General features: G+C 41.7%; 1 protein-coding gene across 3 annotated transcripts in view; it reads left to right on the plus strand.

Moving 5' to 3' along the window:
• Positions 1 to 18,335, plus strand: part of TNRC6B (trinucleotide repeat containing adaptor 6B) — a 241,071-nt gene that overhangs the window by 198,788 nt on the left and 23,948 nt on the right. For all 3 annotated transcript variants that reach the window (XM_039236190.1, XM_039236196.1, XM_039236206.1), the window contains 4 exons: positions 1,939 to 2,013; positions 3,079 to 3,124; positions 4,579 to 4,727; positions 10,137 to 10,262. In XM_039236190.1, coding sequence (XP_039092121.1) covers positions 1,939 to 2,013; positions 3,079 to 3,124; positions 4,579 to 4,727; positions 10,137 to 10,262 — 396 coding nt within the window. The remainder of the gene's footprint in view (positions 1 to 1,938; positions 2,014 to 3,078; positions 3,125 to 4,578; positions 4,728 to 10,136; positions 10,263 to 18,335) is intronic.

Consider the following 18,335-nt stretch of genomic DNA (forward strand, 5'->3'; position numbering starts at 1 on the left):
AACGGAGGAAGACTTGAGGGTAAGTCCCCATGATCTATAGAAGAGAAACCAAAGTAAGATAGCGTCTCCAGTGGTGATAAGCATGATTGGTTTTTATCCGATCCGGGAAATTCCAAAACCCAGAACTGCTCTCCCAGCAAAGCAAAGTGCAGGTTCGCAAGCCTGAGGCAGCGGCCAGGTGATATGTCTACATCCCGTACCAGGTTGTGTTCTAAAGCTGTCACTTTCCGTGTCTTGGAGCAACTCCACTTCTCCCTTGATGTGCATAATTCGATGAGGACTTTGTTTTCAGTCTAGAACAGGTCTTTGAACCTGAACCACTCTCTCAGCAGAGGCATTCTTTTCCCTTCCACAGATCAGTTGATGGAAATAAAGAAGGGGCAGCCGTATAATTTCAGCTTCACAGTGAATATTGTCCTGGTTTCGAATACCAGGTGCCACCCTGGAAGGTCTTCAGGTGGCCAAGGGGGCTGCGCCTTTATCCCCTTTGCTGTAGGATATTAATTTTGTTCTGAATACGGTAACTGGACAACCTAAGAACACAGGTAGCTCCTGTTGGAGACGTCCTGTTCAAGCAGCCAGTTAGCAGTTTCCCTTCTGAGGACTTCTTTTTATTTGCCCCGGTCACAAAAGGAATTACTCAGTAAACTTCTCCGCATTTTTGTACTCTCATGCTATCTGGCTTGTTGTGGCCTTGCTTGTGTCATTTACAAATTCCCAACGAGACTGAATGAAAAGGCAGTGGAAGGAGACTGCTTACCACCAAAAGTGACCAAGGAGAAGGTGCTCACTCACTCAGGCTGCCCCAGGATGTAATCCATTCAGCTCAGTGGGAGTTCAGTGTTTTGCGCCCACTGACAATTCTGACCTTTTGTATCCCAGGGCCTTTGTGTTTTTTTTTTTTTTTTTTTTATTTAACTGATTGTGATACAGACACAGATAATGTAAAATGTACCGTTTTAATCATCTTTAGGTGCACACAGTTCAGTAGCATTGAGTACTACATTCATCTTGTGTGGCCATCAACACCATCTAGACACAAAACTTCTTTTCATCTTGCAAAACTGAAACTCCATTCACATTAAGCAAAAACTACCAGTTCTCCCCTCCCTCCATTGAGGGCTTTTTTGACCTTAAAACTGTGACTGAACTTACGTGAACTTACTCACTTCCAAGAATAATAACATCGACATAACAAATACGATCAAAACACAGTTTTTATTTGTAGAATTCACAAGTGCACAAAGTTCCATCCCCCGCTCCCCACAAGATCCACATCACAGTCCAACCTGCCTTCTCTATAGAGAAAAAAGTAGAGCTAATGTTGGTGTCATCGTCAGGGAGAAACTAATTGTCCCTTAAGAAGCAAAAAGTCGTGTCTGCCTTGCTTTACAGTAAGAGGGATCTTTCCCACTGGGGACCCATGTCCTTTATGAAACAAGCAGATGAAGTGCTACATAGATGAGTCCTCATTGTATCCACACAGAGACTAATGACCATTTTAAATAGCCTATTTATTTTCCAAATAATAGGCACTAGCATCAAACACTTTCTTTTCTTCTAATGCAAACTGGCTTGGGTTACAAGAAGATACTAAAAGGGAAAGTACTAGCATGTGAAAACTGTATTTTAGAAAATCTGATATTGACCTTCTTCTGTTTGTAAGGTAAAAACACCAGCTGACTGTATATTTTTCCAGTTATTTCTAGTTCAGTGTGACAAATAAAATAAGAATGAAAACATAGATCAAACTAAAGCATAATACTCTTTCAGACTAACTGAAAATATCAAATTAACTACAGTTAAAGAGGGAAATTTGGGTTCGAGAAGGTAAACTGTTGGTTCTTCATTTTCAATCAGTACTTAAATACAACTCAGATATGAAGTAAGAGCAAATAAAATGTTTGGTTCTGAGGTTGCACATTTTCATTTCTGTAGTGCTCACTGAAAGGAGGAAACAATGATTCATGGATGAATCCTCTTGCCAAACAGTTTTCAAATATGGGATTGCTGGTAAGTTTCGTTTTCCCCTACGTGTAATATATCCCAACCTTTACTTTTAGCACAAATGTTAAGACCACTGCCAAATATAGTTCAAAATTATAGATTTAGGGGCACCTGGGTGGCTCAGTCAGTTAAGCGTCTGACTCTGGACTTCAGCTCAGGTCATGATCTCACAGTTCATGAGTTCAAGCCCCCGCATCAGGCTCTGTATTGACAGTGCAGAGCCTGCCTGGGATTCTCTCTCTTCCTCTCTCTCTGCCCTTCCCTGCCTCAAAATAAATAAATAAACTTTAAACATGTCTTAATTTTTTAAAAAAAAATTACAGATTTGGAAACTGGCTAAATAGTATTTCTCATTTGGATAAGGCAATATTTGTTTTCTCTTATTTTTAATTAAATACTCTAATATTTAAAGGTTATGACTTTTGAATTTGTACCCGTTTCCTTAGGTGGTTAGGGGAAGAAAGAGCCAGGCCCTTAAAACTTACCTAGTTTTCCCTGACTACTACTGAACCAGTTTTCATACTGTAATTTTGAAAATGACAACAACCGCAAAATAACTAGAGAGACTTTAATTAATTATATAGGGAATTCTTGTAGGATTTCTCTCTCTCTCTCTTTTTAATTTATCTCTTGGGAGCATCGTGGGGACACCCCGTCCCTGGTTGCCAAAAGACAAATGGCTTGACTTGGCTGCACATTTCCAGATTTGATGACTTGACAAGTCACGAGAAGAAGTTGTCATCATTTGGCTGACACTCCTGGAATTTGATCCCGAGCCGACTGGAACTTGAGGACAGGGTTTTATTTCTCTAAGCGGCTATGCCCTGTCCATAGAATTATTGAAGCTAATTCTATGTGAAAATTGAATTTAGAAACGTTAGACACCAACAGCAATCAAATTAGTCGAATTACAAATGATACTGTCTTCATTCCAGTGTAAGGTTCACGTCAAACGACCTTGTGCGGTGTCAGTAGTAAGCCATCACTCTCACATAAATCATGCCTTTTTTCCCCTTATTCAAATGTTAAATTCAGACCTTTAATCCTCCCTCACTGTTGCTTATTTTTCAGAGTCAAACTGAAGATAATCCAAGCAGCAAAATGGATTTGTCTGTAGGTGTGTATCGCTCCACTAATGTGAATGGAATATATTGTTGTTGATGATGTTATGTTGATTCCCTGCCCCATTTGACTGGGCTGGGTGCTAGTCAGCAGACAGGAGGGACCGGCCTACACACTAGACGGGGAGCGAAGACTGCAATGGCTGCAGAATCCACAAGAGTAACAGAAAGAAGTGTGTGCCGGGGATAAGAAATCAGGATTTGGAGGCCACCTGTTAGCTGTGGGGAGCAGATGTACCACCTGAAGGAATCAGCCTTGACCACCCTTAACAGTTATTGCCGTGGAGGGTAAAGGCCCAGCTTTGTCAGCAATTCAGACATAAATTGACATCCTAATTTTTAAATACTGGAAACTAATTCAGATTTTGAAAACTGTGGTGTGTGGCCAAACAAAATATATCTGTGGCCCTGCCAGACTCCGCTCTCAGATTTCTCTGCCCGGAGAGGTTTCGTTACTGACGAGCTCTCCCAGTGCAAATGGAGCAGATGCTGTATCAGCCCTTCGTCTGTGGGCTCCTCACCGTTATGCCGTTGCTCACTTCGAAGCCCTTAAAAAGAACCAAACCAAGAAGAAAGGAAAACAGTCCTGGGTCATAAGGGAAATATCCTTTGATCTCTGATATTTTAAAATCTAAGAATAACAGGGCGCCTAGGTGACTCAGTCGTTTAAGCATCCAACTCTTGATTTCAGCTCAGGCCGTGATCTCATGGTTTGTTAGTTCAAGCCCCGAGTCCGACTCTGTGCTATCAACGCAGAGGCTGCTTGGGATTCTCTCTCCTCCTTTCTCTGCCCCTCTCCTGCTTGCTTACAAGTCTCTCTCTTTCTCTCTCAAAATAAATACACTTCAAAAAAGAAAAAAAAATCTAAGAATAATGAAAAAGTAAGCCTCCAGGGGCACTGATATGTCTGTGTACAATCACAAATTTCCAGAGCTTTGAAGAAAAGAGGAATAATCATCGTACCTGGAAAATCACATTGTTCACTTCATGTGTTCAAATCTGAGTTCTCAATTCTAGGGTAACAGCTGTGCCTAATAGGCCTCTTTATTCCCAGTAACTGTTTCACAGCCAACCCTACCCATTTATCTAGCAGATGCTAAAATAGCAGCAAGAGACAAATTCTCTCACTGAGGACATTTGAATTTGAGCCAGTTATACTCGGCAAACGCATCAATAGCCAGTCGGAATAATTTTTTAGTCAGGTTTTTACCAGTTTGGCCCTAAGTCTCTTTCAGTCTTCCATTGAAAACAAGCTACAACAGATACAGGTCTTTTAAAAAGAAACAAAAAGATCCACATGTGCTCCAGGGAGGGTCCCTGGCAGCCTCAACCAATTGATGGTCTCAACACCGCCCCCCCCCCCCCCGGGAGGCAGGGGGGACCAGTCACTCCTGATCATGAGGGAAATATTGGTTCTTAAAATTTTCACTACTTCTGTACTACTTTTCAGGGAGCCTTCCAGATAAAAAATTTGACGTGGACAAGAGAGCGATGAATCTCGGGGATTTTAATGATATCATGAGGAAGGATCGATCTGGGTTCCGTCCACCTAATTCCAAAGACATGGGAACCACAGATAGTGGGCCTTATTTTGAGAAGGTGAGTTGAATCCTTTGTCTGAGATAATAATTCATGCGAACCACTTTGGTTCCCATTTGTTCTTTTGATAATCGATTCCAGGAGGAAGCATAGAATTACTGAGTTAATTAATGAGCAAAACGCAGACATCACCTGCATTTAAGTGGTGACATGGAAACAGTTGATGTCAACAGGTGATTGAGCAGTAGCTAGAACCATCTGTCTTTAGCATGTGAGTATTGGGAAGGAGGTCTAAGTTTTTGAAATTTTTATGAAACTTGGGGTATATGGTCTGACTTTTTACAATAGAAAATAAATTCACACTCAAAACGTAGAAGAAATTTTGGAGACAAATTTATTCTGAATTCTTTTTTTCTGCTGCTATGCAATGAGAAATTAAATTTGGTATCTTGTGCAAACAATCTGTATCTCCCAAGACCTTGCCTTCTAACTTTGTCAATGTGGCCCATAACTTTCTCTTTTGATATTTCTTAGGGACTTCTTTGTTCTCCTCCTCCATTTCCCTAGTGACCTATTTTTAGTTATAGCGGCATACTGTCCAAATTCTCAAGTGCCTGATTTTAACGAGCCATTTATACCTATTTGTTCTGATTTTTATCAATTCTAATGGAGGAGATCATTCCTTGATTCCAAATACGGACTTGCCATTGCCCTGGGCTTCAGAAAGCAGTTAAAAACTAACAGTTTTAGATCTAGCACGTTTCTAACACCCCTGATGCTGGTCCAGGCGGCAACAGATTCACAGGGTTACTCTGGCTTCTGTTTCAGCAGCCACATGGTGGAGTAATTAATATTGGATGCATAAAAATAAAGTGTCTGGCAATTTTTATCTTCGTGCAATGGGCAGAATGTGTTACTGACTTAGAGAATAAGAAAAAATCTGTATTAGAGATGATAGATGGTGTCTGTTGGGCCAAGTGTGATGACTCTTATCAGATCCAAATTCCATCCTTGTTTATCGCTAATACACTCTAACTCTGTTTGTTCCTAGTGTTTCTCTCTTGTCCCTTCTTGCATTCTGTTGCTTCACTAACCAACACTCATTGTGATTGGCTAACTCCTACTACTTTTCAGCTGACTTTGCCTTTCTCCAATCAAGATGGGTGCCTTGGGGATGAGGCTCCCTGCTCTCCCTTCTCCCCTTCTCCCAGCTACAAGCTGTCTCCCTCTGGTTCCACACTACCCAACGTCAGCCTTGGAGCAATCGGCACAGGGCTCAACCCCCAAAACTTCGCTGCTAGACAAGTAAGGAGGCCTCTCAAATTTATAACTGCTCGGCTGTGGCCTAGCCTTGGCCCTGGTCTGCAGTTTATTGCATCTTTTGTCTGTCTTGGGAAATTTGTTGATTACTGAATGCACAGAATGATACTAAGTATTAGGCTTTAGATCTTTCAGCCCATAGAACCCATCTCTCTTCGTGTTTTCTCAACATGGATTTTATTTTCAATCTGTTTCTTTAGTCCTCTCATTTTCGGTCATAAGTTCACATTTAATAAGTTAATAATAACTGGCTCAGGAAGACATTAAAGAGGTTAATTAATAACTGGCTTAGGAAGACGTTAAAGAGGCGACATAGGTATCTTATGTCTTGTATCTAACTTAGCAACATATTTGCCATTTTTAACATTAGATTGAATGGCAAGTGATAACTTCTGAAGTCTTTTCAATTTGACAAAATGTCTAATTAGAAAACAGCGGCAAAACTAGGAAGAGTGTATAGTTGAGGATTACAGCATCTTAAAATCTAGTGTCCTTAAGCGTAAAATATAGCAATTACCCAGAGAAAGGTAATTGGATATGAGGGAATGAAGCTTTGGGAAGACTGGATACCGCTCAGACGTGGCAAGCAGCCCGGAGCAGCCTGTTTCCTAGGGGCGTGTCTCCATGGCCCCAGGAAGGGCTGTGCACTGGGCGAGACTGGCGGGGCTGGCCCCCCAACACCCCCTCCGTCACCTCTGTGGGCCTGAAGCAGCGTGAGGGGCCGTCACTGCAGCTCCCGTGTAGCTCCCATGGGGGAGACCAGAAATTCGGAGACCATTCCCTTGTGATGGTGACTGCAGTGGTGATGTTTTCCTAGCCACAGTTCTGTGGCCACTTACCTGTCATTGTGCCTTTCACCTCAGGGTATAACAGAAGGATATTTAATTATTAATTGTATCCATTCTGTTTCCACATGAGGGCTTTCACATACAAGTTAAAGGATGATGTAAAACCTCTCTCACACTGTAGTCCTCCGGTTACACGTAGGCCTTTCATACACGTCTAATTGTTGCCTGAGCACATTTTCTCAATGGATTATGTTATATCCGTGTATTCAGTTGGTTATCTCTGGTTTGGGAGTTATGGGTAATTTCTTGTTTTCTTTTTTTTTTTATGTTTCACCGCATTTCTTAATGCTTCCGAAGAGAACATAGATGTGTAATGCTTATGTAAACAGATAAGAAATAATTGCATCAGTGGTTTGGGGCGGCTTTTTTGTTTAGGATTGAGGTATACAAACTATAAAATAGCCCTGACACTCTTGAGTAATGATGATTATAAACATGCCTCCAGGATCCTATGTTTATCAAAGGCCATACTAATGGCATTTTACCAATACTAATACAATACTACTATAATTTTTAGTATAACGTAATAAACCAGCCAAAGTACCCATATGCTGGACACTAAGAAAAAGTCATTCCTCTTTGGTTTCTTTAGTTTGGTTTGGTTTGGGGCTTTAGGGGTTTTTTGTTTGTTTGTTTTTGTTTTGTTTTGTTTTTTAATTGGTGGATTGCTACAAAGTCCATTGTGAATCAACCAAATATGGTTGTGGGTTTTTTTCACGCCATTTTCATGCAGACTTAATATACTTCCTAATTAAAAATTAAAACATGAGGTTTTTATTTTCAAATCACAGATTTCAATCAGCTTGGTAACATTGTTTTTAATTTGTATGCCTTTCTGAGTTAAACACTGTAGTTGAGGCAAATATCACCAATAAATATTAGACTCGGGTCATCATACAGCAGTGAAGCTATTGTATAATCAGAAATAACCAGATTAAGTGCCATTAACATATAAACGTTTGATGACTGTTTCCCTAATTTCTAAATATGCTTTAAAAAAACCTGAATCTATATGATCACCACTAAACATATTACTATACAAAATAGCTACTTCTAAGCCAAGAAAATGAACAGTGCCAGGTTCCATATTTAAAAAGAGAGAAGGTGTCTGATAGACTACTGCCCACTCATCTGTACTGTTACCCATATTGGACGTATCACAGGGCTTGATACGATTTTAGGGATAGTTTGATAAAGAAAACCTGAAACGTCTGACGGGGTTAGGAGGCGTCTGTCCACTGCGAATCTGTAGGTAGGGCCTGATTTTATAAAAACTAAAAAAGAAAATTAAAAAAAGTCAAATTCCTTTTAATATGTCTTACCAAAAGAGCTGTTGGAATTTAAAATGATCCTCACAACGCAGTTTTGGACCAGTTAAAATGGATTCTGGCAAGGATTTCAGCTACCAGAATCCCTACCATCCAAGCACCTGTCCATGAATAATTAGCATTTAATAACAAGGTCATTACTTTGACAGTGAAGTATGAGAATGACCTTAGCAGAATATTCTCAATGAAACAGATGTTTCTTGTGTTCTTGAGGATGATCAGGAGGTAAGCTACCAGCTACCATGATCTCAGAGAAGTTAAGAGCCAAGCCACATCACCTTGGAGCGACAGTTTAGCTTAGTAAGACAGGGGAAGAGGAGACATTAGTGTTTGTAGAATTAAAGGTCTTTTAATGTTTAAAGAGTCCTTTGGGGAGACTTAAAATTCATGGTGGATCTTTGATTTTCTTTTATGACATAGACACAGGTTTTGATTGCCTTTTCTACTTTATGTTCATAGCCATTTTTATTTTCAGTACTTTTAAATTCATTAATTTTCCAGTAACAGTCCCTTAATCTATTTTGAATCATTAAGCCATTGAAATATCTTTAGTATTCTAGAGCTTAATGGTGCTGTTACAAAATTCTTCTTTAAAATTACCTTTATCCCCACGAAACCAGGGATAAGATGGTGACTTCCATCAGAATACACAGACTAGATATAGGCAGTGGTGCATCTGATCTGGCTAAGGATGTGCAGTGGCATGTTGCCAAATATATGAAGTTGGTGGGTCGTGATGTTAGCCTCCTACAGACTAGGACTTTATTGATTTCTGGGAATACAGAAAAGGAAATATTAAGCTGGTGGTGGAAAGACCACCAGCTTGGAAAATAACTATAACATGACTTGCTCATCAGTGCCATCAAGGAACGACTTAAAGTGTTTTGAGAACATAGAAGCGGGTCAGTTAATTTGAATGTGAACCGAGGAAGAAAATTGGGGGAAGCCTTCCTTTATGAGGATGAGCTCTGAGCTGGGCCTTGAAGAGGCCAAGTGAAGATGGTGTAGAAACCTTCACCATCTCAGACGGAACAGTGGCAAGTTATCAAATAGGCTTTTTCGCTGAAGGGCTTTTCTCGGCTCAAAATGAGTCAGAACAGAAGGGCCATCATATAGCTCAGTTTTCTGTAGCTCTTTGATTGTTATAGCCTAGAAGTGGTCCAGTGACTTAGTCCTCCAGAAAGCAGGGAATTAAGCTTTTTTTAAACTAGACTGACATTCATGCACTGGAATGAAAAGTTACAGGTGAGTAATGGTTTTTTTTGGTTGGTTTTTTTTTTTTTTTTTTTTAGTGCCCCTGAATGGTTTTTCACTTTTTCCTTTCCTTTCCTTTCCTTTTTTTTTTTTTTTTTTTTTTTTTTAAATCTCGCTCTTGATTTAGATTTTCTCATCTAGCAAAGAAGGGATCAAGCAGCCCCAAGATAGGAAAGGATGTTGAAGTCTGGAGTAGACTTCTCATGGAACTAGACCACAAGCGGGTGGCACTGATTCTATGATTGAACTAATCAATTCGGAGACGTTAATGTCTTAGTGTTGTTTTATAATTGATATTATTCAGAACCCTGCATTTGTAATCAAGTGCCTTTCAAGGTGGAGCTCAGATTATTGGACTTGAGAATAAACTTGGTAAACCCAATCTTTAAAAGAAAGAGAGTAGTTTAAGTAAATAGTATATTGCCTATACCTTTCAATTCCAAGACAAAAAAGGTAGTGCTTTTTTGAAACATTTGACCGAATTTAAGCCTTTTGGTTATAGAGTGCCTCAGACTGCAGGGGTGGTGGTGCTGTGTGCATGATTTGATTTGGATAATTTTCCCAAGCATTCCAAGACTGAGAATTTTTCGCTTATAAAATTCTGTGATTCCACGGAACACAGGATATGATTCTTCTGAGGGACAGAAAGCCAGAACTGTTTCTTTTTCACATTTTCTGACATTAACAAAAAAGCCTTACTGCTGCTGTTATGTTTGCAGGGTGGCAATCATGGTTTGTTTGGAAATAGCACAGCACAATCGAGAGGTATGCACACGCCAGTGCAGCCACTAAATTCTTCTCCTAATCTCCGGGCACAAGTGCCTCCCCAGTTTATTTCCCCCCAGGTAAGTGATTTTATGTTTCCACGATTCGGCAGGAAAGCCTGTACAGGTGGTAACCAGTCACCAACTGACCAGTTTTGTGGGCAGAGAAGGAATAATAGTTACCCAGATGTCTCAAATGTAAAAAATCTTGGGGCACCTGGGTGGCTCAGTTGGTTAAGCGTCTGACTTTGGCTCAGGTCACGATCTCAGGGTTCATGGGTTTAAGTCCCGCATCGGGCTCTGTGCTGACAGCTCAGAGCCTGGAGCCTGCTTCAGATTCTGTGTCTCCCTCCCTCTCTGCCCCTCCCCTACTCACACTCTGTCTATCTGTCTGTCTCTCTCTCTCTCTGAAAAATAAACATTAAACAAAAAAATTTTTATGTGAAATATCCAGATCAAGATTTTTAGAACAAAATGTCAAACTTCTTTTTTTATTGTATTGTACACACAAAGATGCTTTTATATGAAAAGCATTATGATTATATTCCTTTCCGATCTCTCTGTATTTTTTCCAATGCTGCATGGATTGTTTTAATTGCATGTAATTGAAACTACTGTATAAATTCCAATGTGCCAATATTCTGAAATCTGTTGCCCTTGAGGACTCCCCACAGGTAAACAGGAGAATAGCCAGGCTCTAAGGTATTCTGAGAGGAGTTTTAAGGAGCTGGATGGTGAAGTACTGACTCGGTGCTCCAGGGGAGTGTGTTCAGAACAAATGATGTGGCAGAGACTTATTCACAGAGCAGCTCTGTATTGGGGGATATGGTCCTCTGGGAAACCCTTTAGGTCCGTTTCTTAGTAGGAGGTGTGCAATGAGTTGTTTGCAGGCTGCAGGTGACAGATTTGCGCCAGTCTACCACAGAGTCCCTCATATGTCTGTGAGAAAATGGGTCTTGAAGAGCAATATAAAAGCTGGTGAGCCTGTGTGAAGATTCAGCGTGTGACCTTAGTCTCGTGAGAATGTTCCTTTAGTGAATTAAGATCAAGAGCGTTGAGTCCCTCCCACCCTACAGAAGGGGGCGGGGCACTTACTAGGTCCAGTCAACACATTGTTTTGTTGCTATTTTGTTTTTTGAAATATCTTTCATGACAAAGTCTTAAAACATTTTATTTGAGGGTACCTGGGTGGTTCAGTCCGTTAAGCGTCCGACTCTTGCTTTCAGCTCAGGTCATGATCCCAGGGTTGTGAAATTGAGCTGCGAGTCAGGCTCTGAGCTGAGCTTGGAGCCTGCTTAAGATTCTGTCTCTCTCTCTCTCTCTCTCCATCTTCCTCTCCCTCTCCCCGTCATGTGCACACCCTCTCTCTTTCTCTCAAAGATACGTGTGTGTGTATATATACATTTTTAAACCATAACCTATAGATTTCAAATTCTGTTTTTGACATTGAGTCTGTAACTGTCTTAGTAGAGGAAGGAATGTTCAACGCCCCGCCCTGTCATCTCCATGGTCCCGCCCTGGGTTTCTGGGAGTCCTCTTAAGTGTCCCTCCTTCCTCATCCCTCTAAGTGCTGGTCGTTCTCCAGGTCCCAGGTAGCAGTCTGCCCTCTCAGCGCTGCTCCTGGCTTCCCCAGCACTGCACAGTGGCTGTGTCTTCGTAACCCCAGGAGCGCCCTCCAGCACATCAGGCCACAGTCCCGGGGTTATTGACTGTCTGCAGTGTGCCTGGTAGTGTGTGGGCCTTACACAGGTGGCGAAACCAGCGCCTCCTGACAACCTCCTGGAGTTGCCAGGGGTGATGGCAGAACGGTCAGCAAACAGGCGGTGCGACAAATGTGATAGAGAAATGTTTAACACAGTTTGGGAGCTGGGCGAGGCCCCGCACTAGCAGTGACATTTAAGCTGGGTCTTGAAGAATGAGTCAGAGTTTGCTGAGCGCAGCCGGGTTTAAATGTGCAGCAGGAGCAGCTTGGAGGACATGGGGCAGTAATATCTGGAAGAACACGGCATGTTTGGAAAAATGCAGTTGGTTTGAATAATTAGATCAAGCTTGTTGAAGCATATAGATGTTGTCTAGAGTGGAATAGGAAAAAACTAGTCGGGGAGTTTGGCACCAGATTTGGAAAAGCTTTGTTTGCCTTGCTAAGGAGTTTGGACTCTGTCCCTTGTAACTGTTATCTGGGCTGCTTCTTAAAAAAATACAGTTTCCAGGTCTTCCGCAATCTACTGAGACACAGTCTTGGGAGTTAGGGCCTAGCAATCCCCTGCTGATTTTTATCTGCACCCTAAGGGTTAGCTGCTGCTGCTATAGATAAGGTAGTATCAGGCAAGATTGTTGATGTAGGAAAACTTAGGTTTTGGAAAAATAACATTGACAATAACATGGCAGACGTGTTTGAATGGCAGACTTACTGGAGCAAAGGAGCTCAGTTACAAGGCTAGTCCAGGAGTCCAGGTAAGGCAGTGGCAGTGGGAATTAAAATGTTGTGAAGGTCACAGGTGACCTTTGTGTTGTGGGATACCACAGCGTATTCTCCGGTCTCTTACTCCGCGTATCCGTGGCATCTGACGTAGTTGATCATGCCATCCCTTTTGAGACTTGTCATTCATCTGGCTTTTGGACATGTTGGTTCTCCACCTGCCTTGCCTTCTCCATTTCCTTTACAAGCCCTCCTTGCCTCCCCAACATTTAAACATCGGAGCGCGTGGGTGGCTCAGTTGGTTAAGCACCTTACCTCTGCTTGGGTCATGATCTCACGGCTCTTAAGTTCGAGCCCTGCATGGGGCTCTGTGCTGACAGCTCGGAGCCTGGAGCCTGCTTCAGATTCTGTGTCTCCCTCTATCTGCTCCTCCCCTGCTTAGGCTGTCTCTCATTCTCTCTCGCTCTCTCAAAAATAAATAAAAATATTAAAAAAAAAAAAAAAAAAAAAANNAAAAAAAAAAAAAAAAAAAAAAAAACCAGAGTGACCCAGTCACCATCCTTGAACTTCTCCTCACCATCAGCAGCCACTGCTGGGTGATTTCACCCAGCAAATGACTTTAGGTACCGACAGCGCCAAAAATGTGTCTTCAGCCCAGATCTCTGTTCTCAGTCCCACAGGCTTCTGGGCATTCTGCTAGGATGCCCTACAGGCACTTCATGTCAACATGTCCAAAACCGAGCTTGTGATTTCATCCCAGACTCCCCTCTAAAACATCCTCTTTTTCCAAATATACAGCACTTCCCCTTTGCAGGTGCTCAGGACACAGAACTAGTGGTGAGACCTCTCATGGTCCACATTCAGTCCGTCAGCAAGTCCGCCTTTAGAACTTTGTCCTGAATTTGACCCTTTCCTACCGCCTCCTTTAATATGACCCATGGCGAGTGACCACCATTTCTCTCCTAGAAATGGCCTCCTGACTGGTCCTGTCTGCTTTATTTGACACCTGCCTGCCTCCAGTCTGTTCCCCACCCAGTGTGCTGACTGCTCCTCTAAAACCACACTGTCCAGGGTAGGCCTTAGCCACCTGAGCGCTTGAAATGTGACCATTGGAGTGGAAGAACTGAAATGTTAATTTTAATTGATTTAAATTTAAATAGACACGCCTGGTTGGTGGCTGCGGAATGAATACTGCAGAGGTGGAGCTGTTCCAGCATCACAGAAAGTTAAGGGTAAATCATGTTACTGCTTTAACCTCTCATGGCTCCTTCTCTCTCTCACTAAGAATACAAAGCCAGCTCGTCGCCGTGGCCTGATGCTCTTGTTGACCCCCTGCCACCCCCACCCGCCACTCTCCAGTCAACTGGCCCCAGTGCACCAAGCGTGCTTCTAGAACACTTCTCCCAGACTGCCACACGGCTCCATCTGTATTTGCTTCAGATCTCTGCTGCAGAGAGGCTTTCCCAGGCCACGCTGTGGGCAGCACGGCACCCCTGCCGTCGCTTGCCCCACCCCCAGGCCTGTGGTAAGGTTCACAGTGGCGGGTCTGGGTCTGCTTTGTTCACTCCTGGATTCTGAACTTCCACAACTGTGCAGGGCAAGCATTTTGAGTAAATATGTGTCAAGTCATGGGAAGAGGCATTTCAGAATGATTTAGGAAGTGGAATGTTGTTAGGAAAAAACTTAGCCTAAGAGACTTAAAAGCCACCAATCTCTTGATGACCAAAGTATCTGCTGTGCATGGAAAGTAAAAGCATTTGCATTCTACATTTTTGAGATTTGTTTAGCAAAACGTGGTTTAACATTTATTTGATGCATAATGGGGGCAGAATATTAAACAGTGGAAATTTCCATTTTTCCTAACATTTCCATATGTTAAAAAACAAAGGAGCTGGGTAGCTTTCTTTTTTTTTTTCTTTAAGTAGAGGCAATATAATAACCACAATGAAAGTTTGGATAATGGAGAAAAAATTCTTCCAGAAACCCCCAACCCAGATGTAATGACAGGGATTATTTTTACAAAATCCCCTATTCAGACTGTTCATATGCAGACATGCTTTTCACATAATGACATTCATGGTCACTGTGTCCTCTGCTTCTGTTAACTTTGGGCCATACATAGTATTTTCCCCTGTTACTGCATAGTCTTCCTGTTGATCGTCCTTAGTGAAGAAGGCATAGCGTTCCGTCAGGTAGACTTACTTTGATTTCCTGGGACATTCTCTTCCCCCATTATTGGATATTAAATTATTTCTAATTTTTTTAGTGTTCTAAATAATGCAGTAGAGAAACCCACATACTTAGAACTTATATGCAGTCCTTATACATAGATCTTTTGCCCACATTATTTCCAAATTTAGTTGTCCAGAATGAAATTTATGTGTCAAGGTACATGAACACTGAAGTTTTTTGATAATATCAAATTTTACATCCATTTTTAACTGCCTTTAGGGGCAGTCAGTATTCAACATGAACATAGAAAGAAGACATTGACATTTGTTATAGATATTCCAGGCCTTGGGTTTCTGCCTTGCCTTTTTCCTCCTGTTACTCAAATATTCGGAAAGTAATCGTACTCTACTAGGCTTTTGTCTTGGTTTAAATTGCTGTCATTTTGCACCTGCAGTGCTCCGTTAAATGCCATATTGACTCCAACTAGATCGTCCCTTTCTCTAGCCCAGCTGGAGATTGAAGGGCTTTTAAGCCAGAATAATTAACTTCCTGCTACGGGAATGTGCAAACCTGCACTGTAATTACTCTGCATCCCAGGTATGAATAACCATTTGCCAGGAGCCTAGTGGTGCTTCTCTCTGGTCCTTTTGTATTCATTGGAGAAGGACAGTGCGTGTGCTGTCTGGGGAAGGGAAACATTAGGCAGAGCTAGATAGGAAGTCCTCAAAGTGTAACCTTTATAATTGTTCTGTCAATTCATAGCACACATGAGATGCCGGCATTCAAATTAAATTTAAAGTATAAAAACACCTGGTGTTAGCATTTTTTTCTTCTCGGGTTTTTTTGTTTTGGTTTGGTTTTTGTTTTTTGGGTTTTTTTGGTTTAAGATTTTTATTTTTAAGTAATCTCTACACCCAACATGGGACTCAAGCCCACAACCCCTAGATCAAGAGCCAGCACACTCGACCCACTGAACCAGCCAGAGGCCCTTATGTTAGCATTTCTTTATAGTCTTTCTGTATCTGTCTTTAAACAATATAGTTTCGTTTTGCCTTTTTTCCACTTTATGTAATAAAAACTTGCAGATGATAGCCTTCTCTGACTTTTATTTTTCACTTGATACTGTTTGTGAGATTTCCCCATGTTGATTTGGGCAGTTATGGTTCATATAGTACTCTGTTACATGAATACGCCATCATTTATCTTTTCCACTACCAGCAGACATTTGGGTAGTTTCCAGGTTTCTGCTATTAGGAGCAGTGCTGCTATGAAGAATCCTATATTTGTCTCCTAGTATGGATTTGTTTTCTCGGATACTGGATCATATGCAGGTTTCACTCAGAATGGTAGTTTCTGTAGCTAATTTCAAGTGGTAGGAATATGGGAGGTGGGTGGGGAGAATGGGCGCTTGGCAAAGGAATGTCCTACAGTCTCAAGACTGAAGAATGGGTTGATCAGGAGACCAGCTGATTTGTTCAGTGGAGCTTTTAGAACTGAATGGAGAAGTGGGAAGAAAGGAGAGCTCAGATAATGGCTATTTATTTTGGAGGCCAGCAGGTTGGAAAACAAAATAAGCAGAGTAGATTTCCCGTGAACCCTAGAATCCTTTCCCTTTGGAAGGGAAATGAGAAGCAATGCTGATGGCCTAGGAGCACCACTGCCCCATAGAAATGTAACACAACTGCCATAGTGTAACTCCAAGTTTTTGGTAGCCACATTAAGAAAGATAAGAAGAAGCAGGTAAAATTAATTTTAATAATATGTATTCTTTAAGCCAGTATATCTAAATTATCATTTCAACCCATAATCCGTGCTTAAAGGTTATTATCACATTTTTTACCATTTTTTTAATACCAAGTCCTTCAGAATGCAGCCCGTAAAACTGGTGCAGAGATGGGGCGCCTGGGTGGCTCCATGGGTTAGGTGACCAACTTCAGCTCAAGTCATGATCTCGCAGTCTGTGAATTCGAGTTCCACGTCAGGCTCTGTGCTGACAGCTCAGAGCCTGGAGCCTGCTTCAGATTCTATGTCTGCCCCTCTCGTGCTCGTGCTCTGTCTCTCAATAATAAATAAATGTTAGAAAAAAAACCAACAACTGGTGCAGAGGCACAGTGCACTGTGGTGTGCTCGCACTGAGCTCACATTTGTTAGGAGTCCAGTCGTTAAAATAGAAAATCAAACAAATGTTCTCATTGGTTGGCAACACTCAGCATCTCTTAGAGAATAGGGAAGAAAGAGCTGGGAAAACCGTTACTTTAACCCAAAATACTTCCCCAAGTGATAGCACTGATGGCTTAAGTGAAAAGTGGCTGAGATCTTGGAAGAAGATGAGTTGCTGAGCCCCGGACAGGAGACTCGAACTTGTTTCTAGACTAGAAGGCATCAAAGGAAAGGTAGACAGGTATTCTTGAGAATGTGGCAGAGACTGGGACTCGGAAGCGTTCATAGAACTCTTATGCTAAAGAAAGATACAGTGGGAAGACCCAGTGGGTCTTCTGATGAAAGCTTTCTGATGACTAAGATTTTAAGGAGGTATTTTCAAAAGATGGAAAGTAAGGGTAGCAAGCAGGGATGGATATGTGTACGAGTTGTGCTGGGAGATTAGAACATAAAATAGGTGGAGACTTGCAAAGCGATAGGCAGGTTGAAAGAGCCTTCAGAATTGGTTTGGTGCAATCCTGTGACTAGAAGAATCACTAGTTGTATGTGTATTAAATGGTTAAAGGAAAATTAAATTAAGTGGATTTAAAATTTGCACCCCTTTTGTGATCTACGTTAAGAATAAAGTTGTTCAGCTGAGAACACACGTAGGACTGAAGGGGGGGGGTGATGGGCATAGAGGAGGGCACTTGTGGGGGGATGAGCACTGGGTGTTATATAGAAACCAACTTGACAATAAACTATTTAAAAAAAAAAAAAAGAATAAAGTTGTCCGGGGGGTGCCTGGGTGGCTCAGTCAGTTCAGCGCCCGACTTCAGCTCAGGTCATGATCGCACAGTTTGTGGGTTCGAGCCCCACATCAGGCTTTGTGCTAACAGCTCAGAGCCTGGAGCCTGCTTCAGATTCTGTGTCTTCTCTTCTCTCTGCCCCTCCCTTACTCATGCTCTGTCTCTCTCTGTTTCTCAATGATAAATAAATGGTAAAAAAAAAAAAAAAAAAAAAAAAGAATAAAGTTGTTAATCCAAAAGGATTGAGATGGATTAAATCCTATAACAGAAAAACAACTTGTCACAAGAATCACAGAGCCCTTCTGTGATCTTTGAGGACTGCTGGGGACCTTCGAGGGGAATGTATTAATGACTACTATGCTCTCTTGCACAAATCCTGAATTTTTAAGACAAAAGAAAGGCATGTAGAGGCAAAATATCCCCTTTACTACTGAGAAAGTTGATTCTAGAGAATTTGAGCTTCCTAACACTGAATTACAAACTTAGCCAGTAGTAATTGGAATGGGGCAACCCTCCCTATAAGTTTGCTGCCAAGAAAAAGGGGCAGGAGGCCCAGGGGCAAGGTAGATGCCCCTCTTTGTGGATTCTCAGAGTAGAAAGAGGAAGAAGGCACCT

Source organism: Hyaena hyaena, unplaced genomic scaffold (genome assembly GCF_003009895.1).
Source record: "Hyaena hyaena isolate Hyena2069 unplaced genomic scaffold, ASM300989v1 scaffold_4, whole genome shotgun sequence".
Classification (NCBI taxonomy): Eukaryota; Metazoa; Chordata; class Mammalia; order Carnivora; family Hyaenidae; genus Hyaena; species Hyaena hyaena.